This window comes from Coturnix japonica, chromosome Z (genome assembly GCF_001577835.2).
Source record: "Coturnix japonica isolate 7356 chromosome Z, Coturnix japonica 2.1, whole genome shotgun sequence".
NCBI classification, from domain to species: domain Eukaryota; kingdom Metazoa; phylum Chordata; class Aves; order Galliformes; family Phasianidae; genus Coturnix; species Coturnix japonica.
This window is the reverse complement of record NC_029547.1, coordinates 24,920,820-24,945,717: the sequence shown is the minus strand read 5'-3', so window position 1 is coordinate 24,945,717 and position 24,898 is coordinate 24,920,820. Positions and strand designations below refer to the sequence as shown.

Here is a 24,898-nt window from a genome sequence, read left to right as displayed (position 1 = left end):
TAAGCCAGCTGAAAAATACAAGATGTGCAGAAATAAAGAACTTCTGAACAACAACAACAAGTTACAATTTTGTTATGGATGAGGTGGAACCACTTAGAAATTTGGTGTTTCAGTGCATAAGTGACAGACAGAAAGCAAGCCTCTATACTGTCAATGGAAGTTACCTCTGTTATCTCTGTTTCACCAGGTCCAGGTGTCCTTAAAACTGTAAAAAGCTAGAGCTAGATAACAAGTCTGTACACAACAGAGTGCCTACAAGTGGCTAATGCACAACAAGTAAAAGAAGAAGGAAGAGTAACAGTTTTCTCAGCTGTATAATGGTTTCCTCAGAGCTTTCTATGAGAAGGAAGCTTTGGTCTGTTGGCATTTAGAAATAACCCTCACACTTCTGGGAGTTATTAGCAACATCCAACATGCCTGGGCAGAGTACAGTAGTTTGTCACCTTTTATTGTATCTATAGAGGCTGCCTTACTCAAATAACATAAAGTATTCAGAACTGTTTATTTGTAAAATAAGGCTTTTTGAGACTTAGCAGCAAAAAGGAGGATATTGGAAACACCATGCAGACAGTGGTACTCTGAGTTGATGTTAGCTGTGTAGGTTAAAATGTTACAAAATATGTTGTGATTTTATTCCTGGTTGTGGCTATTGGCATATTTTGCTCAAGATAAACTTAAACCTGAAGCACTCACAGAGGAGCTGGGAAGAGGAACCCGACAAATTAGGACAGAGAGCTGTAAGTCTAGCATACAGAGAAACTTTCATCAGTTTGTTAATGAATTTCTAGCAACTGCTGTTAGGGTTTGAAATATCACCACAGCCAGAGAGGTATTAAAAAGCTGAATAGCAACATAATTTGCTTACCAATTAAAGTATTTCATTTTCATATCCTCAAGGCTGCTTTGTAAAAGATGCTGCTAATATTTATCAGCATATTTCATGGTTTGGGGAGAATTAGTATCACAGTTACCCTCTGTTATTGCTCTGCTTGTTCTGCTGAGAATCGCTTGACTCCATAGAGTGATACCTGTACAACCTCTAAGTTAAAAGACCTTTACTAGCACTAGTTGTTCAGAAGGTGCAGATTTAGTGCACAGAAGGTCTCTTACATCCACTAATACATTATCAGCCCAGCTGATGTTCTGGTTGGCAGTGCTGTGGGAAATTGCAAAGCTGCAGAGTCATGCCGTGTAACTGTCGGAAGCTCCCATAAGATTGCGTCTTGTCAGAGAGATTTAGCAAAGTTTGCTTGAAAAAAGCAGAAGTGAGTACATCCCCAAAACATATCACCAATCTGCCTAGCGTGGACCTCTTGACAACTTTTGTTTCTTGACTGACTTTAATATTTTCAGGGAGAAAAGTCCATGCAAGTGGGCACATGATGACTGTATTTCTGCTCAGAGTTATACAGATCTCTACAGACCTCATGAATGTAAACCAATCTTTAATAGATGCTGGATCCTGGTAAAACAATTATACAAAGCAAACAAATAAACAAGAAAACAACAACAACAACCAAGTGTATGAAACTGAGAAATTCAAACAATTGAACTAAAAACACAGGCCAGATTCCCTAATGTATTGTTTATTTTAGCTCCCTGTTTCTTTCTTTTTCTTAATTAATTAACAATTTAAAGATTGTGACACAGTCTTTAACAAACAAGATTGTGTCATTTTTACCTTCTACATAGCTTTACCGCAGGCTGAATAGCACAATTTGTTTCAAATGCTTTTACACCTGTTCTTTTCAGAGCTAACAGTCATGGCCCAACACTTGATTCTGAAAAAGCCAAACTTCATTAAATCTGTGAATTGCATGCAAGATGTTCAGACATTGGCTGAGTCAAATCCTTCTCCTGGCTTTGAGCATTTTAGCTAGTCTGGACAGGCTCTATGCCTAACGCTTTCTTTAAAAGCAGTGATTTGCTTTCCAAAGCGTAGAAATAAGACCCTTCAGGAAGTCAGTTAAATATCTCTGGCATTTTCCCCTGTATCTCAGCAAAGCTCTGTGCTTTGTGCTTTACATTTCACAAGTCTTCAGGGACATGAGGTATGTGTACTGTAAACATATAGAAATTCAATGAGGGCCTAAATATGTTGTTTTTCCTCTAATAAACTTCCAGGTATCGTACTGCCTTATTTTCCTCAATTGGAGACAGCTCCATAGGCTAGGATAGCAATATTTTGGGGATGTACAGAAACAATTCTCAATGTGAAAAAGGACATTCTTTGAGCTCATAGTTCATAATAAAACTTCTATAGTTTTCACAAAAATTCTGAGTCCTTCTTGAAACAAAAATTGTTGACCTCCTTTTCCCTCTTCCACCTAAAGTTTCCACTTTCTCACTGATTGCTGACATTCTGAAGCATGAGAATCTCCTTCCTGATATCTGACTTCTTTGTGTTACCAGGCTTTACCTTACTAGTCCATGAAGATGAAGTAGAAAAGTTTATTTCTCTTCTCTTTCAACACTGCATGTTGGTCTAGCTGTTATCAAGCTTTGCTTGATTGTAGTTGTCTGTTTTAGGTCTCAGGAAATGTATTCATCCTCTCACTTCAAAAAGGTGCATTTCATACACAAGTGCAGCCACTCAGCATCACGGAGATCTTTTTGCTGGCAATGCTTCAGTTGCAATTAGAATTCTAAATTTATGGCTAGATTGATTCTCCACATCCTCACAGGAAGCTCTGTCTTCATCAGCTGAGACTCATATGGTCATAAAGACTCAGAGTGGTGAAGTACTGGAACAGGCTGCCCAGGGATGTTGTGGATGCCCCATCCTTGGTGTTCAAGGCCAGGCTGGATGGGGCCCTGGGCAACCTGATCTAGTAAACGTGTAAGTTTGGTGGCCCTGCCAGGCAGGGGGGTTGGAGCTTCATGATCCTTGAGGTCCCTTCCAACCCGGGTCATTCTGTGATTCTGTGATTCTGTGATCTCATCTTCTTGAGAAACACATGTGTGTAAGGAATGCACTTAAACCCACTTTTCAGTTTATTAAACTTCTACTGCATATGGGTTGTTTTATTTCCCCAAGTGATGTGGCTTGTGACACAGACTTTGCATGAAAGACATTTCACTTCTCATTTGGAAAAGCCCATTAAAGAAAGTGAGTTGTGAGTAAACAAACTTCAGCTGCAGAAAAAAGTTAGTAAACATAAAACCCAAAAGCAAATACATTTGAATGTGGTTAATGTTTCTTTCAAGGCAGCTTTTGTCAATGTTTGTACAGTGCATTTACCCTGTGTCAACTACTTTTTGCCATATGGCTACACATTCAGTTTGGGTAAGTACTATGGCACACTGGCTTTAACACTATTTCAGGGCACACTTGACAACATGCTGAGGAAAACTAGGATGTCCTATAAAACCAGATGGCAGTCCTTGACCTTGGGCTATTTTCCTAGGCTGCTCTTTCATCAAGGTGTATATCAGCTAATTGCTAAATATGCTGAAGCAAATTTGGACTACAAATTTACAAGGAAATGTATTAGGTTAGAAGGGACTTCTGGGGGTCATGTAGTTCAATCCCTCTACTACACAAAAGCCAAGCATCGGATTAGATCTGTTCCAGTAGTTGTGATTCTTTGAAGTAAAGGAATGGCTTGAAAAACTTTTTCCATTGCCATTTTTTGAAGTAGGAGGTAGTGGTTGTGGTGGCAAGTTACATGTTTCTGTCAGGCGAAAGAAGAAATTCTGTAAGAAGTGATAACTACTCCATTTAAGAAAGACGCAAATGTTTTGTTCACTGGTGGTCCAAATATCTAGAGGGCATTTCCAACAGTTGTCCATGCTCAGAATCAGTTGATATAATTGTCTGGAATACAAGTATATATCTTTTAAGTGCCCATTAGAAATCCCTGGCTACCCACAGCCTTATTTTAAAGATACTAATATTCTTAATGTAAGCTGTTGCCTGCAGCCTTGTCTTTTAGTGGGGCTGTTCAGCTTGGAGAAGAGAAGGCTGCAGGCTGACCTGATAGTGGCCTTTCAATATCTAAAAGGGAGCTACAGAAAAGAGAGAGACAGACTCTTTAGACGGAAGGACAAGGAGAAATGGTTTCAAACTTAAAGAGAGTGGATTTAGTATGGATATAAATAAAAAGTCTTTTACACTGAGGGTGATGAGGCCCTAGAACAGGTTGCCCAGAGATGCGGTGGATGCCCTATTACTGGAAACTTTCAAGGCCAGGCTGGAGCAGGCTCTGAGCAACTTGATTTAACTGTGCATGTCCCTGTCCATTGCATGGGAGTTGGACTAGATGACCTTTAAAGGTCCTTTCCAACTCTGAGTTTTCTATGATTCTACGAAATCAACTAGTTCAGTGTTTTTTGGTGCTGACAGTGCAAAAGTATTCACTTTTCAAAAGTATTTGCAACATTCATTGCAAAAGAAAAAACAGGATACTAGTCTTATTCTCCTTTATGTACTTAGTCACAGAACAAACAGCAGCTCACAGACACTAAAAATGCTGTGTTATGAACCTCTGCAAGCCCCTGGAATCTAAGATAAATAGCAAGTGAAGAATGAACAAGAAGGCTAGTCAGCCTGTGCTAAAATGGCAAACATCTCACAGTGAAATAGGCCAGAAACAAAAGCAGCACGTTCCTTAGCTGGACAAGAAGAATTAGATAGTAAAAAATGTGCTTTTTACATATATGTTTGTGAAAAGTGATCGTCACTAAAATCTGGTGAGCTATCAAGTGGTTTTAAGGAATTTAAGCCACTGAGTAGTTTAAATTTTCCACCGACTGTAACTGGATCTATACCTTGCTACAGACCACTAACATGATATTTTTTATGACACCCTTCTAGGTGAGATAAAATTATTTAGGGGGATAAAGGAGATAAGTATAATGAACCATGAATCCCCCAGAGATCTGTCTTGGGGCTGGCGCTCTTCAAAATCTTTATCAATGGCATAGACAAGTGGGACTGAGTGTATCCTGGAGGAAGGGTCATGTCACTCCCATATACAAGAAGGGGAGCAGGGAGGACCTGGGGAACTACTGGTGAGTTCTGGTGAGTCTCACCTCTGTGCCTGGGAAGATCATGGAACAGATCCTCCTGGACAACATGATCGATCACATAAAGAACGAGCATGTGATCCGAGACAGCCAGCATGGCTTCACCAGGTGAAGGTCATGCTTAACTAACTTTGTGGCCTTCTGTTATGGAGTGACAGCGTTGGTGGACGAAGGGAAGGCGACCGATGTCATTAACCTGGACCTGAGCAAGGCCTTTGACATGGTCCCCCACCACATCCTCATCTTCAAATTGGAGGGAAGTGGATTTGATAGGTGGACAACTCGATGGATAAGCAATTGGCTGAAAGGCCGCAGACAGAGGGTGGTGGTCAATGGCAATGGAGACCAGTAATGAGCGGTGTCCCTCAAGGGTCTGTCTTGGGAGTGGTGCTCTTTAACATCTGTATTAATGACATTGATGAGGGAATTGAGTGCCCCCTCAGCAAGTTTGCTGATGACACCAAGCTGAGAGGTGCGGTCGATACGGTGGAGGGAACGGATGCCATTCAGAGGGACCTCGACAGGCTGGAAAGCTGGGCTCGGGTGAACCTAATGAGGTTCAACACAGCAAAGTGCAAGGTTTTGCACTTGGGCTGGAAGAACCCCAGGTACTGTACAGGCTGGGAGGAGTTGTCCTATGAGAGCAGCTCGGCGAGAAGCGACCTGGCGGTCCTGATGGACGGAAAGCAGCTTCAACATGATGCCAGCAGTGCCGCTCTGGCAAGCCCAGAAACAAATTGGGATCATCTGGGCTCCATCAGGAGACGGGGTGGTCAGCAGGGATAGGGAGGTGATTGTCCCTCTCTACTCGGCTCTTGTGAGGCCCCATCTGGAGTACTGTGTCCAGGTGTGGAGCCCTCAGTACAAAAAAGACATAGAGATTTTGGAAAGGGTCCAGAGGAGGGCCACGAAGATGATCAGGGGGCTGGAGCACCTCCCCTATGAGGACAGGCTGAGAGAGCTGGGCTTGTTCAGCCTGGAGAAGAGAAGGCGGCGGGGTGACCTCATTGCAGCCTTTCAATACCTGAAGGGAACCTATACCCAGGAGGGGAGTAAACTCTTTGAAAGGGCTGACAATAGCAGGACTAGGGGAAATGGATCCAAGTTGAAGGAGGGAAGATTTAGGTTGGATGTTGGGGGGAAGTTCTTTACTAGGAGAGTGGTTAGGCCCTGGAACAGGCTGCCCAATGAGGTTGTGGATGCCCCGTCCTTGGAGGTGTTCAAGACCAGATTGGATGGGGTCCTGGGCAACCTGATCTAGTAAACGTGTGTGTTTGGTGGCCCTGCCAGGCAGGGGGGTTGGAACTACATGATCCTTGAGGTCCCTTCCAACCCGGGTCATTCTGGGATTCTATCCTCAGCAAGTTTGCTGATGGTACCACACTGAGTGGTGCAGCTGACACATTAGAAGGAAGGGATACCATCCAAAGGGACCTGGGCAGGCTCATAGAGTGGGTACATGAAAATCTAATGTAGATTAACAAGGCCCAGTGCAAGGTGTTGCATTTGGGTCAAAGTAATCCCAGATATGAATACAGATTGAGAGAACTCATTGTAAACAGACTTGTGGAGAAGGACTTGGGGGTTCTGATGAATGACAACCTGGACAGGAACCAGCAGTGTACTCTTGCAGCCTAGAAAGCTGACAGTATCCTAGTCTACCCCTAAGAGGGGTGGCCAACAGGGAGAGGGAGGTAATTGTTCCCCTCTACTCTGCCCTTGTGGGGGCGAAGGGGCATGAGTCTCTGAAACAGGTTGCCCAGGGAGGTTGTAAACATCTTTGGAAACATTCAAGGACAGGCTGGATGGGATCCTGGGCAGCCTGATCTAGTGGCCGGCAGCCCTGCCCATCGTTGGGGAGTTGGAACTGGTTTATCTTTAAGATCCCTTTCAACCTTAGCCATTCTATGATTCTGTGATATTAAGAAAGGCAGTGGAAATGTCCTATGCAAGGTGTCCACTAGCTGAGAATAAACTGTCCCTAAAGACTAATTCTTATATAGTGTCAAGAAACTTTACAGTCTCGGTCTAAAAATATAATCTAATTTCAGCTCACTGTAATCTTCAAAACTGTGGGAAAAAAACAACTCTTCAAATACGTTGTGGGCAGTTTATCAAAAAACTCTTACTTCAGCTTTTTCCAGATAACAGCTTGTAAAGCAGTAGCTGAGGTAGAAAGAACAGAGACTCATCATATCACACACATATCATATGCTCAGTGGCTTTCAGTAAAAAACAACTCATGCATGAATTTGCATACACATATAGACATATCAGGCAGCTGACAAGCTAGCTGCCATTTACTAAGCTATGAGAATCATCCTGATTTATTTTTACTGTAGTTTGTAGATATCCATTGAGAACTGGTAAAAAAATACACACATGCAAACCAGGACGCATTTTAGGATATTTTTATGGGTTTTATAAGTAGTAAATTTAGTTTTATAAGTAGTAAAACTGCTTCTTTTATATGAAATGGAGTGGATAGGACACAGAATTCTAGTACAAAGCTGTACTGCCTCTGCCTAGGAATGCCAGAGGGTAAGTGATTTGTTCCTATCAAAAGTAAAATGAGGGAGTGTTTGTTTTACCTCTAAAACATGCACAAAGTGCTGCCCACCTGCAACAGTCCCTACCCACATCAAGGCAAAATTTACACAGAAGAGTAACATAATAACAGGATGACTCTCATTCAGTGAGGAACAATGATCCATAATCACATTTCAAAGCCTGTGGCATATGCTTTGTGTTCATCCACATAAATTTAGTTTAAATTACTTCAATTTTACAAATATGAGAAAAGAATTGGAAAAAAAAAAAAAAAAGAAAAAGAAAAAGCCAACAACAACAACAAAAAACCCACAAAAATAAAGTCCTTACAGGGACTAGAGTTTTCACAGTGACTAACAGCAGGGTCTTGTGATTCCCAGTGGAATATGAATCTGTCATGGGGAGAAATCTCTTTACTGTATGCACTGACCCTTAACCGTTGCTAAATACTGCAAGCTAGGGCAGTCCCCAAACTGCTATACATTGCAAGCTAAGCACTACTTTGAGAAGCTGCCTGATTCTCTGACATCTATCCGATTTCCCATGTCAGCAAGGACGTGGCAAACCTTGTGTGGATCCTGCTCAGCTGAATCCAATGGCTACAACTGAGTATTTAAAGGTACAATACACAGGTACCCCAGATACCCAAGTTAAGGTGATGATAAGGAGGTACTTTTTTCCTCTTTTCCAAGTAAAATCAACATCAGTCCTCCCTTTTTAAAATCAACTGTCGTGGAGGAGAAATAAATGCTGTCCTTTGGATCCTTTGCTGCAGTAGGCCAGCTTTGTGCTAGTGTGAATAGCTGCAAGTGTCACTGGTGAAGCAGCTTCTGTCTATATCCAAAGTACCTGAAAAAAATCTTAATTTTACTGATATAATGTTTTTTTTGGTGAAGCAGACTGTGCTCTTCAAAGACTACAATAATGTCAGAAATAGTTTCCACATGAGCACTTCATTTTAATCTAGTATATAGTATGTAATATGTTATATGCGATGTTTTAGTCTTGTTATATTTCCCATCTTAAACACCTATCTCTAAACTGGAGAGATATGGATTTGAAGGGTGGACTGTTTGGTGGATAAATAACTGGTGAGGTGGTCATAGACAGAGGTTATGGTCAGCAGCTCCATGTTCAGGGGAAATGTAGATTAGATACTGGGGGAAAATTTTTCACTCAGACAGTGGTGAAGCACTAGGATAAGCTGCCCAGAGAAATTGTGGGTGTCCCATTCCTGGAGTATTCAGTGTCTGTTGGGACTCTGGGCAGCTTGATCTAGTGGGGGCCAACCTGGCCTATTGCAGGAATTTGAACTAGATTATGTTTAAGGTCACTTCCAGTCCAAGTCGTTCTCTGATTCTGTGATTCTGTGTCTGTCTTTGGAGAAAAGACAACTCAACAGAGCCAGTGCTCTTTGAAGATAATGTGCCAAATCTAAGTGTCTGTGATTCACCATTTGATGGCTATTTAAGAAACAAAACATTGCTTCCTGCTGTGTGGTTTTCAGAATTGGCACTGTGGAAACTGTGCCCAAGAAGCAGCATTTTTAGGCATTACTATAATGGGAAGTAAAACAGTTGTGTGCCTGGAATATAAAAAACTCATCTCTTCCACTGAAAAATGTTAAAATTACCATCTAAACATAATCAGATAAACAACATTCTCACTTTTTCTTCTAAATTCCTCTCCCAAAAATTATGTTGAGTAATAATCTCAAATGAAAAACTCCTTATTTTGATGTCCCTCCAACATCATAGTTCATAGTTTTTCATCCAGCTTACCTATAGTTTTACAGAGACTGTGCATTAATATTTTTTCTCTGATATAGAACTGATTTAAGGTGTTTTTGTTGTTGTTGGTGGTGGTGGTAGTTTATTTATTTGTTTGTTTGTTTGTTTATGTTATTTTGTCGGTTTTGGTTTTGGTTCTGGCTGTACTTCAACTTTGATCTCTCATAAGTGAAATGCTGGTGGGTTCTTGTGGTAATTTCCAGTTTAATAGGTTGGAAAGTTTGGAAATGAGATACCAGCATGTAACACTCTCCACATGAAAGATGTTTAGATGACATAGGGCAGCATATACAGCTTTTATTCAGATTCCCTCGGGATGTTTGAATCCAAGCAACATTCTCGAGACTGTAGCAGTTAATAAAAGTGCTCTTTGAACTAAATTTCATAAAGCCACAGTAACTTCTAGAGTAAAGTGAATCAAAAGAACTGGAGAAAACCTTCTCGCAGTGGCAAACCACACTGAATGACAGCATAATTCTTTGTAACTTCAAGATACTGTATCTGAAGAAGTGCAGCTGTCCATTGCTCTAGTGCCAACAAGTCCACATGAGTTCATCTGTTTGTCTGAAACTGGTGTGGTAGCTTTTCTCCGAAGTCCTCTAAAACAGATAAAAAAGTGCAGATTGCTGTATGTGAGATGATGAATTTTCACAGACTCACATTCCTGCTGTCTCCAGAATATGTGTTAGTTGACAAGTAAAAAGTCTCCGTTTGAGAGTTATCTTGGTCTCCTTAGAGAAAGAAAAAGGAAAAGCATTGTTTTAAAAATATACAACAATCATGTGATTTTAGCAGTCTCGGGGCAAACACTGAGAGACCCATCTTTGTTGCATGTGAGTTTTTCTGGGTATGCTGAAGTACAGAGGGTCATTAAGGCTGACATTAACTTCATGACATCCTGCTGCAACCTCATTAGAGGAAAGAGTACTCTCTTGTCTGTGATGCACATTCTGAATTTTCTATTGTATCAAAGGTATCAATGGCAATCCCATGCAAATGAAATAACAAAACTGAAATCAGGTTGGATAGCATCCATGAGAAGGTTTGTTAGTAAAATTTGTACAGCTGAAGAGATGTTTGCAGAAATGGGACTTCAGTGATGAGGTAGAATGTTCTGCATCGTCAGCTCAAGCTGCAAGTTAAAATGATAACATGAACAATCCTTGTTCCTGTAACCAGGGCCATGGGGGTCATTTCCAAGGCTCTCTGGTAAAGTGTCTGTGGCTTCAACTACATACTCATCATGGAATAAAGGTTCTTTCCAGTGTTTCTTAAAAATGCATGGTGCTGAGAAATATAAATGTTTGTGCAACATGCAGTAAGTCATATGACAAAGATTTTTGGTCATTAAAATGAAGAAGTAAAACAAAACCACAAAAAGCAGCTACCTCTCATTTAATTTCTTCATTTCAGTAAGTGCAGAGAGGAGGCTACTACCTACACAGCAAAAAGAAAAATCCTACAACAGTAATACAAAAAGCCAGGGGAAGCCTGACTGTGCTCAGACAATGTGCGCTGGAATTGTGTCCAGACATGCACCAGAGCTACTTGCCTCCAGCTTTCATTCATTTGCATGTGGCATAGCTCCACAGAAGTTTCACACCACCAGGCGCAAAATGAGAAAGGGCTTTTAACTTCAGTAAGTTATGATTTGTAACAGGTGAAAGTGATTTTCTGAAAGTGTCATCTCACAAATGGTATCTAGTGATGCTGGTGAGGTGAGAGGCACACACTGCAATCTGAGGTGAAGTGAGATCAGAGAAGATCTCATTCACCCCTCCCCAATCCCCATGTTTTATTTCTACTACGGAAGTGACTTTTTGATGCATTTTTTTTTTCTAGTAGTGGGAAACAAAGGTGGCTTATCCAGTAAATCTTGTCATTGGAAATGCCCAAATTGTCTATGGCTCTAGAAACTGCCCTGTGTTATTTCCTCGGGCCCTCCACCGGCTGTGTCACAGTTCTGCTCTATGCAGTTGGTCATCTTCATGGAGAACACTGGACACCTCAAGGCTGGCCTCAATAGGCTACTTGAGCACCAAGGAATGGCACCTCTACCCAGTATCACCATACCTGGTGCTGACCACAGCCTCTCTCCTAACAACACATTAATCTATGAGACTTTTGTTTTCAGGTAGCAAACGTGATTTATATGTATGTAGGTATTTTACAAGCCTTCTTATATCACTTTACAGTTTTCTGTCTTTTTTTTTTTTCTTTTTTTCTTTTTTCTTCTTTTTTTTTTTTCCAGTTCAGTTTTAGTACAGGACAGTCCCATGCATCCTAATGCCTTTAGGCATCGCATTCATTTCTCAGTGTAACAATTTCGAGATGCCTAGGAATGTCATATATTCATTAGATGAGAAGAATCTTGATGAACCATCTAATGCTCCAGTGAGATTGGGTGTCATTTATTTTTTTTACTGCTAAAATATGTGCACTGAGTCAAAAGCACAACAAATAATTGTGACAAAAAGCTGCAAGCTTTCTAAAACAACCAGCTTTCCCTGTGTGTCTTACTCAGATGAAGCTAGCAGAACTGAATTCAGTGTACACGAGTGTAAACATAGACTTATATGCAAGCTTCCTGTATCTCAGTGAAAGGGAACAAACATTCATTACTTTTTATATAGCATGTGAGAAAGTTGTAAGGTTGGATTTGTGTTTTTTTAGAGATTATTATAGACACTAGATAGTTAGGATATTTAAGACAAGTTCAAATTAAATTCAAAGTAGCCTCTATTTTGATGTAGCAACGTTTAAGTTGCTGCCTGCAGATTTACACGGCTCTTACAAAACTCCCCTCTTTAGGAGGGAAAAGCATCAACATTAAAAAATAATGACTTACTGTTCTTATCTGTCACAGTAGGTCTGAATTTTCCTTTCCTGTCTGTTAAAGAAGATGTAAACAAATTTAACTTAAACACTTATATTGGAAGAAACAGTACTATTCAACAAACCTTTGCATTAAATAGAGCTTTAAACACATGTAAGCTTTAAATATCAATTCATACCAAATAGACAGACTTCTCTACAGTTCTTTTCATTTACACATTTTGAATCAAATTCTAAAGACCCTAGTAACCAAACTTGATTCAAACTTATTTTGTTACAATTCTATTTGTCTGAGTTTATTGGAGTCTTCTCATATAATGGACAAGACTAGAATTAAAGCCCATTTGCATTTTTGAGTGTTGCATTTTCAACCCAGGAAATAATAACTATATATAATAGTCCAGCAAAGTACTAGAAGAGCATGATGTTTCAACTAGACTGCTTTTAATTCATTGCTGTAAATGGAAGTTTTATGTCAAATCTTGTAGATACAGTGACTTTGTAGCCAAGAATGACAGCAACACAAGGGCTCCAAGGTGACCAAATTTGTTAAACTGTTTCTATGAATGGAAAAAAGTACCAACAAGGTATGCTTTTACAGCTCTCCTCACCCAGGCCAAAACTTGATTATGTCCTTTAGTGAACAATTGATAGTCATAGAAAATGTACACTCAAACACCTGCTCACCTAAGTAAAAGATGAGAAGAATAAAGTCCAACTCAAACACAGCAGGATCTCATTTTAAATAGGATTCCTCTAGGAAGAAAATGTGACTGAATCTTATAAGCATGCCTAGGGTTATTAAGCCTTCAAATACATAGTTCACAGGAAAATTTAATAAGAGAAAAATCCAGTATCTGAAGTAAAACATACCTTTTTTAGCACAGCGATTCTTGAATGATTTTCTCTTTTGAAGGATTATTAATGCAGAGGGAAGGATCAGTACTATCACACATGTGGCGACGATAAATAAGATCAGGGGCTTTTGTCTGCCATACTGTGTACTCATTAAAGCTGTCAAAGAAAAACAAAACAGAACACAGAAAAAGAAAAAGAGGAAAAGTAAATTTGTGACTTAGAAAGCAGGCAAGTTTATGAACTTCCACTCCTGATTCTCCAAAGTCTGGCTCTGACTGAACTTAAGATTCTTAACATTTATCACGGTATTATCTTAAACTCTGTAAATTTTTTATTCTGCAATATTACTTTAATAATCTTTACAATACATGTGTCAGCTTTCCTGTTTTCATGCCATTTGAGCAATCAATACTGCAATTTATCTTTATTTCATAAGAACAATTAATTAAAATTTTATATCAGGAAACATATCCATGAAGACTGAAGAATATCTACCATACCAGCAGCAAAATGCTGGGAGCTGCTCTGAAATTAAAATACACTAGCAAATGACAGATTGGCTTTTTGGGGTGTGAGTTAGCCTTGGCTTCAGAGACTTGAATAACACTGACTTGATTCTTTCCAGAGCATCACTATTACATTGCTTTCTAGACTGAAGTTCTGGTGATGGATAATAGGACAAAACATATGTACTAAAGGACATCATTATTTTCTCCCCTCTAGCTCTCTCTTTCTGTCATCTCTCTCTCATAAAAGCTCAAGGTGATATGAACCTAAAGAGTAAATATAAGCTGAAGTATTTTCATTCCGTTCTTTATTCCAGAATACGCAGCTGTAATTCTCATTCATGTTTTGGTTGGTTGTCAGGATGCTGGAGACATTGTAGAGGCCATCTGCAGTCAGTGTGTAGGTAGTATTCACAGACACGCTGAGATTGAGGTTCTTTTCATTTTGCCAGAATACCTCTGCCAGAGGAAAGCCTTCTGATTGGCATACAAAAGCAAACTTATCTTCATTCCATTTCCTTTTCTCTGTGTTTATTGTCTTGTAGGATGCTGCATAAGAACAGGTGAAGTTAAGTCATTTTCAGTCATTATCCCATTTACCTCTTTCCTCTTATTGTCTGTGGCTTTATCTGAAGTATGCTTATTTGATGAAGGAAGTTTTGTAGAACAACTCAGTAGTGTTTGTTCAATCCTTCTGAGGCCCACAGTGTCAGAGCTTACTTCATTACCCTGTCCAAGACAGTAGTTAACACTGAATCCATCAGTACAGAGGAAAGAAGTGAAATCTTATGTGGTCTCATCTCAGAGACAAAAATTAGTAGCTATATTGCAAGAGAAATAACTCAGGCTGCTTCAAGAAAAAATGCGTTGATTTTTTTTTTTTAATATTTGTGTTACCATACTTTACAAACAGCTGTGGTATTTTCTTGGTATTTAGAAGGAAAAGAGCCTAGAATTTTCATAGGAACAGGTCAGAGGTACCAAAGTGGTCACAGGAACAGGTCAGAGGTTGCAAAGTGGCCTTTAAAACTGACTGTGACCATTTTTGCATTTGACGAAGTTCATTATTCAAATGTCTAAATGTGAAATGAATGCTGCCTTGTATCACACAGACATGCAACAATTAATGGGAAACACCAGAGGTCTTTCTAAGGACTGTTCTGCCATGCTCTCCAGTCATGTATGCATTTATTACTGATGCCCACTTGGCTTTGATAAACTGAGAAAATCTCATCTGTGTTCAGTGAGCTGCAGACACTGGGGAAATTATCAGCCTCCTGAATAATTACAGGAGGGCTCATCAGTAAATTAAAACACATCAGAGAAATGCTTAGGAACCACCAGAAGTGGATCAAAAGGGCAGGTGATGGGGAAGGAGTGTTCCACAGAAGAGGATGCGGGGAGAAGATGGAGTGAACTCCAGAGAAACTCAGCTGCCATTGAACTGGAACAGACTGCAGTGAGACTACTGCTCCAGACTCTTGGGGGCTTGAGCATGGGGCTTGGTAAGAGATTTATCCATTAATTCCTACCAGTTCATAAATTCCTACTTGTCTGTATGAATTCAGTTAAGACATCCCAATAAACAAATACTCATGTTCCTTCAGCTACTCACCTTTTACTTCCAAAGTAATGTACTTGTAGTCAGCACCTTGGTACTCAATGAGACAAAGGTAAGATCCCGCATCTGTGATCTTGACACTGGTAATTTGAAGGATTGCTCGTCCTGATTTCAATTCACTGTGTAATAGCGCTGCTCTTCCCATGTAATCACGATGTTGGGATGAAAGGTGTGCTTTCCCATTGTGGAGTGCGTACACATCTCTTGATTCCAGATGACCTTGCCTCTTCTGCTCCCAGACAACACTCAGGAGTCCCGGGTTCAATGAGCCGTTCACAGGAAATCTACATTCCATGGTCACATTATTCCCATACTCTGCAACATACAGCTGCTGAGGAACTTCAACTGTGAATAAAGCTAAGGTAGGAAAAGAAAACAACTGTTATTTGCTGTGCTGAAATGCTTTCTGATTTTCTTTGAGCTTGGTCAAACAGTTTTCATGTAGTCAGACATATAGTTATTAGCTTAACTCCAGGTTTTAAGCATCTTTTTCCTGTTCACACTAGCATTTTTTCCAAGTCAGTAGTACTTATAGAAAAACATCTCTATGTTGTATTGCTTACAGAATCTGAGTGATAAGGACAAGATAAGCAATTTTTTTTTTTTCCTCTTTAAAAAATAGCTCAAATTTGAGTCAGTGATTACACAGGCAGTACTATTCCAAAACCACAATTGTATCTTATATGTCCTAAGGTTCTTATAAAAGCAAAAGGAATATGGAAATACTAAAGCTAATTTTGTTGTTCTTTAGAAAGTGAAAATCCAGTTTAATGCCTGTGAAACACATGTGTTGGCACTAAATAAGTATGTGCAACTGGCAAGAATTGCTGTGCAGCAGCTGCAATCTTCCGCATGTGTGGACCATGTGAGTATCTTTCATCCCAAGTAAACTCAGAAACACACAGAATTATTACGGGAAGTATGTCAAAACAATCTTCTTAGGCATTCACCAACTTCGAAAGTCACATTGTTATGAATACTGTTTAAAGCATACTTGACAAAGGAAAGCTTTTTATGATCTGTGATTCAATAAACCTTGTTACTTCCTTCTTTAGTGCACTTACCATATGTTGCTATTTTTAATTCAGAAGCACTTGAAAATATTTACAACAATATTCAAAAGAGAAGTTCATGCAACTCTTTGTGCATTTTTCTTATGTTCTTTTATGTGCTTTGTCACAGAGTTATCAAAATATAGCAAAAATTACAAAACCATGACAGTTTGTTAAATGCTTGCAGGGAAATTTTCAGTTCCTATCAGCAGTGTTTGTTTATTCATTTGAATACAACTGGAGAGACAGATAATATGAAAAACTGCAAAGCTCTTCCTATTTGTTGTATTTATTATATGTAAAAATTCTTTATCTTTTTAGAATATATGGGTTCACTGACTGACCTGGAATTATTTAAATAAGGAATATATTTCCTTCAAATTCCTTTGAGCAGAGTGGCCACAGACCTATTGCAATGTTGTATGCCATGCTCCTCACTCATTTTCCTGCTCCTATGACCCCTTTTTAACCAAGCTGCTCCTTCTAAGGGATGGAGAGTGGGATACACATGGTTTTACTTCAGTGTCTCGCACTTAGATTGTTCTAGTTTACAATTGGCTTGTGGCTGTTCTCTCTGTCTCGTAGTCATGCCTGTAATTCAGGACACCTCTGCTGTCAACCCACAATGCTTTCAAGAAGAACATTGGTGGAAAGTGATGGACACCTGTCCTTATGCTCAGTGCTTAGACAATGCCTTCTGTAAGACATTTCAGGGCAGAGGCTCCAGACATCACCAGCTGTTTGGGGAAGTAAGTACTCATTGTGAGATGTTTCAAACCACATCTATGAACATAGCAGTATTGTTACATTTGTCCTAATGATGAGAGTGAAACACAGTTCACTTCCTCTCACCTGAAACCACACAGAGCTGCATTTCCAGCAACAGCATTGTCACGATTTGGAACATTTTCTCAGGTTGATCTGAAATAAAAGAATTGCAACTTAACTTACAACAGCAATCTTCTGCTTGAGTGGTGCACTAGAATGCTGTCACTAAAGCCTTTCAAACCTTCAGAATCTATCACAGCTAAGAAACAAAAACAAATCCAAAGCAATACTAGAATACCTCTAGAAACAAGGGATCAAACAAATCATACACAAAATATGAACCACTGAGCTCTGGCAGTGAAAGGAGAGTAAATATTTCTACAACTTTATCCTTGAAGCTTTCAAGATGTGTAGCTTGCAGTCTTAAGAAATCTGACAGGGCAGCATTTTTACAGCAGCTCTACACCCACAAATACCAGAAACAATTTCAGGGTTTTTTTGTTTTTGGGGTTTTTTTGCATGCCAGAGAGATTTATAAAAATGCAGAACCAGACTGTTTTTGTTACTGTCCGTGCTAACACCTGATCTAGCTTACAGAGATCACTAACACCTGTTCAGGTCCCTGACCCTTATTTTGATTCAACTCCTTTTTACCATTTTTTTTTTTTTTTTTTTTTGTGTAAACCTATTATCTGAGTTTATTATCTGAGTCCTTTAACCTCACAGCTGGCATATACTTGGCACTAAAAACATGAGGTACTGGAAATATCAGAGTGGGGTAAAATAACCTTGCTTCAGATTCTGGGGCTGGGTGCTATTTTCACTTAACACACAGCAGTTCCTGACGTATATAAAGTACCTTGCATTACTGGCAGTGAACCATCTGTTCGTAAGTAATGCAGGAGAAAGTCCAATTTAAGGGTTACTATCTTCCTGTTCCAGTAACATGGAAAGTATTGCTTATACTTCTGTATATGGATCAGCATAACTAAGAGAAAAACAATCAAACAATAAAACCAAGGGACAACATTTTTTGCTAAATGAATGAGATAACAGATCTGTTCTTTGGGAATTAGCAGGTTTAATGGCTACAGCTCTAATACCTAGCAGTGCTGCAGTACAAGAGGAGGAGTTGTTCAGCTCTGCTCTGTGCTGTGTGGCCTCACCTCAAGCACTGTATTTAGCGGTTACCACAATATACGAAGGGTGTAAACTATTGGCTATGAAGATGTTGAAGAGTCTGGAGAGCAAGGTATATGAGGAGCAGCTGAGGGCACTGGGTTTGTTTAGTCCAGAGCAGAGCAGGCTGAGGAGGGGCCTCATGGTGGCTGCAGGTTCTTATGAGGGATGTAGTGGGGCAATGCTGAACTCTGCTCTTTGGTGACAGAGGCACAGCCTGAGGAAACAGCATGGAGCTGTTAGGGGAAGGTCAGATATGTTTGGAAAAGGTTCTTCAACCAGAGGGTGGTGGGCATAAAACAGACTCTCCGGGGCAGTGGCCATGCTGCTGGAGATCAAGAAGCATTTGTTCAGTGCTCCCTGACACGGAGTTTGGATTTTTAGTGGTTCTGTAGGGAGTCAGGAACTGAGCTTGATCCTCAAATGTCTATTTCAAGCCAGGACATTCTGAGTCTGTGAATCCATGAAGGAAGAGTTTGTTTGAACCAATCAAGCTCACTATCACAGTCTGAAACAAATCAGTGAAAGAGATCCAGAAATAAATATAAGGAAGAAAAGCAGAGAAGGAACAATTTTAGACTTCCCTAGAGCTAGACTTACTGCAGAGGGTTTTAGATTTTACTTCCCTGTTTGTGACTCAGTTGGAAACATTTAGGCTCTGATTCTCTCAGGTGCTTCATTTTTCTGAGTGCTCACATCTTTGGGCTCTTGGTGCCTCAGAAAGTCAGGTTCAAGGTTTTATCAAGGTTAGCAGCCAAAATAAAGAGACATTTCTTGGAAATGGAGACCTTAATATTTTGATATCATAAAGGTGATATTACTGCAGCTGCAGTAAGCAAGTTTATTAAATGTAAATGAAAACAAATTACTTTTATCAGAGAACTGATGAAGATGATATTAGATGTGAGAAATCCTGATTATTTTAGCTGTGTGAAAATGCAGCTAATAAATAATATTGGCATTAATATCTTCATTTATTGAATGCAGAAACAAAGATTCCTCACTGTTCGCATGGCTGGGCTAAATTTCACTAGTAAAATAACTAGTAAATTTCACTAAATGTAGTCACTACATTTAGTACTACAGGGAAACATGCCATCCTCAGTTGTCTTCTCACTAATCCATGCCACCTACCTATAAGCAGATGAACATAGGAAGAAGTGAATAAAGAATGGAATAGTATCTTACTCTTACATTTAGATCCTTGTCTTAGCCTCATATGGGGTACTTGAGGTGAATCTACTCTCTTTTATATATTGTAAATGAATAGCACAGATCTGGTGCTTAAAATGTACTTTAGAAATAAATAAATATACATAAATACATATTACTGAGAGTAAAAGATAGATAGAACAAAAATATACATAATTCAAGGCCCAGAAGATAGAGATTATTAAATTAAAAATATTAAATTAAGTAATCATTAAATATCAAATAAAATTTAGTCTTGCCAGATGTGATGTACTAGTGTAAGAAGAGCATGACACTTAACCATCAATATTTGGAAAAACTCAAACAGAAGTATGTTTTTGTTTGTAACACTGAATGTAAAGCCATACAGAGATCAACAAGTATCTGCACTGAAAACCATGTTTCATAATTTCATTGATTGTATTAGTAGGTATCTACCTGCTGCACTACCTTAGTGTAATCTATTCATGCAAATTAGTAATATAGCTGTGCCAGGCATCCTGACGCATTCCCATAAGCAGATGTCTACCAGCAACTGGTAGGCACTTTTATCTGAGCTGGATGTACCAACCACCCATTCTGTTAGAATGGATGAGTTTGGCACCAGTCTAGTCAGAAGTTCAATCTTGGTAAGCGAGAATTCCCACTTGCCAACACTGAAGAATCTGCAGGAAGCTTGGTAAGCAAAGAGCATTTTAAAGTGTCACAGAATGACTGAGGTTGGAAGGTACATCTGGAGGACACTTGATCCAATCCCCCTGCCCAAGCAAGACCACCCAGAGAAGGTTGCCCAGAGATCTTTGCAGTGTGCTCCTTAGTAATAGAGATTGATACCTACCTCTTAGCAGCATGAATTGTAAATTCAGTCCTGTTCCCTTCACCCATTTGTCTAAAAGATCATAGTGATTTACTTGGATAAAAAGAGCATCTTAGTATAAGACTTTATCACAAGACTTCCTGGCACTGCCGATGGCTAGAAGAATCAAGCTGTGTTAACGTAAGTTTCCCTGGACTCTGTTCAGCCAGAAGGAAGCTGAGCATAAGCAGTACCTGGCTCACATGATCGTAGCATTCCTCATAATTGCTGTCCTTGCTACCGTAAAGAGGATAATAAAGGACCCTGGGAAGGACAGACTCTATTTTATGCTGTCCGATAAACACATACAACCAGGAACACAATCAGTGATTTAGTGCCCTTACATTCTAAAGAAAATAATACACTATCATTTCCTGGAAATATTTCAGCTTTTGTGATGTTTAGCAACACTAAGGGAAGAAGAGTGTTATAGACCAAGAGCATGTCTTTCACTAGAATAACCAGAACTACTGGAAAACTTCAACAAGTTTCCAGGCTCTCCTCAGGATTTAAGAAGAAGTCAGAAACACATAGAAGTTCAGAGAAATAGCTCAGAATAATAGTTTCTGTCTGAAAAATGAAAGGACTAAGGTTACTTGCTGCTTCTGAAGTCAAGCAGGTACTGCAGACAGGTATTTCCTGGCAGGCCGATCTAGCACATTGGTAGTACTTGCAGTGCTTTGGTTGCAGAGGGAATGGCACAGGCACACTGCTGGAGCTCTGGACAGAAGCAGGGGTGTGGTACTTCACAGCTGGGAGCAGGAGGGGTCACCCACACAGCCAGTTCAGCTCCACACAGACTGCCAGCAAATAAGCTTTAACAAATATGGTACTGCAAGTGGTCTGCAGAGTGCTGGGAAATTCTGAGCATATGGGCTTTGTTGTAGAGTTGAAGCAGAAATCTTGGTATAGAGACGTTCACTCCTGCATTTAGAAACTTTTGCTCTGCTGCTGACATACTCCATAATATTGCAGAGATCAACTCAGCTTACCCTATTCTTTCTCCTTTTACATCCTTTGTATTTTTGTTCTGCAAAGGTATGGCTTGCACAAAGCACAATGCAATGTCCTCTGTAAACACCACAGAAAGGCAAGTCTGAGTAGCAGAAGAATCAAGTGTTGTTAATGCTTCACCCCCCTAGGCTGCATTCAGGCAGAAGGAAGCTCTGAATGAGCAACAGCAGGCTCATGTGATTGTACTTCGCATGACTGCACTACTTTGTTTTGAAGTAATTCAGAGCTTCCTTCTTGAAAAAGCTGATAACTAGTTTTTTTGAAAAACGGTTTATATTTTTACATAAGTGATAGGTAACACTGCACAAATCTACTGAGGCCCAGACACTGTTTGTATTTCTCTGTAACTGAAACTCTTTTGTGTACCGTGCTCATTCCTAGAAGAATCAGAACCTTCCAGCCTTCCAAATCTTCAAAAAGGCACCACCTTTTCAACCTAGTCATGAAATGGCTGCACTTTTTTCCCCAGTTTCATCCATTTTTTTGGATGGTTTTTGTTAGTTAGTTCATCTGTAGGTCAGTAGGTCCTGAGGACACAGACTTCTGCCCTCCTTGTCTGCAACAGCACCGACACACAGTCCCACCTGTTGTCTGTTCTCTGCTGCTGCACTCATTGTCCACCTCACTATGCTACTGCTGAGCCCATTGCTTCACCTCTGATGTTCACATTGCCTACAGCTGCCTCTTTCCATCACTTCAGCCTGCTCTCCATCTCACTTAGGCTTTCCGATGAAACAATACCATTTCTCAATTCCTTTTTTCTCTCCCTCACTTTTAATTTTTACTCTCCCTTCACTGTTTAAAATGCACCTAAGTACAATTACAACAACAATTGCAATGCAAGTGACAACCATTAGTTGTCGTATCTTTCATTTCTTTTCACTCAGTGTCAAATATGGCTGTACTAATAAATGCTCATTTCACTTTCCTACATACAGTCTCTTTGTTATAGAAAATGTCATTAGCAACATTAAAACTCATGCAGCTGTGTATCGTGTACTTCTCAGTTATTAGCAGTAGTGCTGGACAGCACAGACTAACACTTCAGTGTGATCTCCTGCATCGACAAATTTTCCTGGAAATGCACAGGAAATTCTGTGCTTGCTGTACAATTAAAGCAGCCAGACATTTAATAGGTTAATACCAATAACGAGAAAGTAACCAGGAACATGCAGACACAAATATATGCATAGTTATGTTTTCTCTTTGCAGCTTTCCAATGAATTTCAGAAAGAAAGATTTACAAACAGCAACATCCCAGTCAAAAAGCTGTAGAGGATTGCTAGCACTCCTATTCTGCCATCACCTATGTCAGAAGAAGACTGAGTTAGAGACTCCTGAAACTTTTCCTTCCCCAGAATCTGAAGTTATATGGATCTATTTTAGGATCTGGGACTCAGCATCTGGTTCAGAATTCACTCTTTGCAAATCATTTAGAAATAAAATCTATTTAAGTAAATATTGGAAGCATTAAGCAAAATCTGCAGTCCATCAGCCAGAAATAAATTTAGATTGGTATTTTAGCAGCATTATACTCACATAGGATCTTTATGCAACCATTGGGAGAATAAGGTTCAAATAACATTTAAGATTTTCAGAATGTAGAAGAGCTGTATCCTGTTTGCATGGCAGCAGCTATCCATCTGGCTCTCATACCCAGTTTAAAACTGTTGTTGAATAAAGCAGTTCATCTTCCTATTCAAGCTATGTCAGAAAAGAAGTGAGTGTGCTTAAAGGAAACCACCAAGTTTCTTAGGAATTTATGAGCAGTTCCAGTTTCATTCTGAATTCACAACTGTTTCATACTGAAAGCACCTTGTATTCAGTTCTGACAGCATGCATCCAAACAAGCTTATTCAAAGCATCACATGGAATTACTCTTTTTATTGTGCACTAGTTTTAGATTTATACCCACTTAGGGCATTATCCAGCCTCATGAAACTACCAAGGTGCATTTTCTTAACTTCACAATTTTCTTAATTGTCATCAGATTAAGTTCAAAAGACTTCCTCTAGGGATTACATAACTTTTGAAGAACACATTTCTTGTTCACTTTATTTCATTTACGTCTATGCTCATCTATTTTTAAAAAAGCAACTGCTCACAATGGAGGTAGTCAAACACAGGTGCCTAGAGGAATCCCTACCCTTGCAAAAACTTGACAGGATAAAGCCTGATTACATGAATTTAAGTTGGCACTTGAAATTAAGATAAATTAAGTTGGCACTTCTCACACTACTTTGAGTGGGACAAGAGATCTTTTCCAACATAAATTATTCTATGACTCTGATAAACCTTATCAGACTCATGGGATATGGATTTTACTGTTACATTCTGTTATTTACCTCCATGCTACAGTCAATTATTTTATCTTTTAATATGTTATCATATATTGAAAAGGAGACACAGAAGAATTTCCAGATTTCCCGGATTCATTGGTGCTAGAGGTGGAGCACACATACTCTTTTATCTCCAGTAAGTTCCTCATCACTTGGAAGAATTGTACTTCCAGTCAATACAAATAATGTGTCTTTATTCCCATTGATCCTCGCTGTTTTGGGAAGGTGTATTGTGATGACCTCACGGCTCTTTCAGACCACGAAATCAGTTCTCCTACTACCTGGTGCAGATCAGTCCCAAGGAAATCACTGATATCCTTTTCTTTTTCTTCTTTCTCCTCAGTTGACATTTGTGTGTAGCCATATCACATAAAGCTATTCTGGGACTGCCTGAACTTTTTCTAGAAAAACTCCAGAGACCTATTCACCAGCTGTCAGAAGTCCATAGGTTAGATAACTGACCTAGATGATCTCCAGAGGCCTCTTCCAACCACAGCAATTCTGTGGACCATCTGATGGCAGTGCTCCATACATCCCCACCCACCCAAATTGTAACTCCCTCTCTTTACTTTCATAGACTGTCCTTCCTAAAGAGTCTGTTATCCATCTGTCACAACACTGCAATGGTGTGAGCTATGCCACTATGTCTTCATGATCCCAGTCAGTCAATTCTACCAGACCGGGAGAAGTCTGCACACAGCTGTGTTCATTGTGTACAGACATTTCAGGCAGGGACACAAATGTCCTATTCCACAGACAGAGCGTGAGTGATGTCACTTTCTTCTTTACATGCCTATGCTTGCTATGTTCCTTCTGTTCTGATCACTCTTGGCTCTTTTCTTGCCCTCACTGTCCACAGATTCCTCACTTGTTTGATGAAAAATATCTCCCTCTGCTGCATCTAGATATCTACATTTCCCCAGAGCTCTTGAGACCTCTTCTGCAAAAAAAAATAAAGTGTTTCCTCTTCTTTTCCCACCTGGCAGAAAAGGTATCCCACAGTAATATCACTGCCACCATCACCACCTCTTAGTTGTTTTGTACCAGCTCTGGTTACAGTAGGGTTCCTTCTTATGTTGCTTTTCTGGTACAGGAAATCAGTGAACTGCCTTGGGCATCTCCTGGACCCAGAAATACCTGACAGGGTCTTGACAGGAACAGCCACATAGAGTGCCAGACCAGGGAAATATGGTTTGGGAGAGAGGGAATTGGGGAGGAGCTGCTGCACAAGCAGAGCCCCACTGTTAGCATCTATGCTATTTTCCTGGTTATCACACATTTAGATGATGCACCACTGGTACCTGTCTGGGA

At 39.8% G+C, this 24,898-nt stretch overlaps 1 protein-coding gene and 1 long non-coding RNA gene across 6 annotated transcripts; one reads left to right on the top strand and one right to left on the bottom strand.

The window, feature by feature from the left end:
• Positions 1–7,124: 7,124 nt before the first annotated feature.
• Positions 7,125–22,973, bottom strand: LOC107306119 (programmed cell death 1 ligand 2-like). 5 transcript variants are annotated; one of them, XR_001552001.2, is made up of 8 exons: positions 22,788–22,973; positions 17,093–17,161; positions 15,183–15,545; positions 13,835–14,116; positions 13,077–13,217; positions 12,891–12,959; positions 12,217–12,258; positions 10,042–10,099 (listed from the first exon to the last, which is right to left on the bottom strand). XR_001552001.2 is itself a non-coding variant. In XM_015848981.2 (7 exons), exons 1-7 carry the CDS (start codon positions 22,831–22,833, stop codon positions 9,921–9,923), a joined length of 990 nt encoding a protein of 329 aa, XP_015704467.1. In that variant the 5' UTR covers positions 22,834–22,972; the 3' UTR covers positions 7,125–9,920. The 5 variants fall into 5 exon arrangements, 4 of the variants coding, with proteins under 4 accessions (XP_015704467.1, XP_015704465.1, XP_015704468.1 ...); XM_015848981.2 differs by lacking the exons at positions 10,042–10,099; positions 12,891–12,959 and adding an exon at positions 7,125–9,967 and having other exon boundaries at positions 22,788–22,972; XM_015848979.2 differs by lacking the exon at positions 12,891–12,959 and having other exon boundaries at positions 7,125–10,099; positions 22,788–22,971.
• On the top strand, positions 15,434–17,137 carry LOC116652497. The gene is made up of 3 exons (XR_004305586.1): positions 15,434–15,550; positions 15,940–16,053; positions 16,826–17,137. It is a non-coding gene; the product is annotated as an uncharacterized LOC116652497 (long non-coding RNA).
• Positions 22,974–24,898: the final 1,925 nt, after the last annotated feature.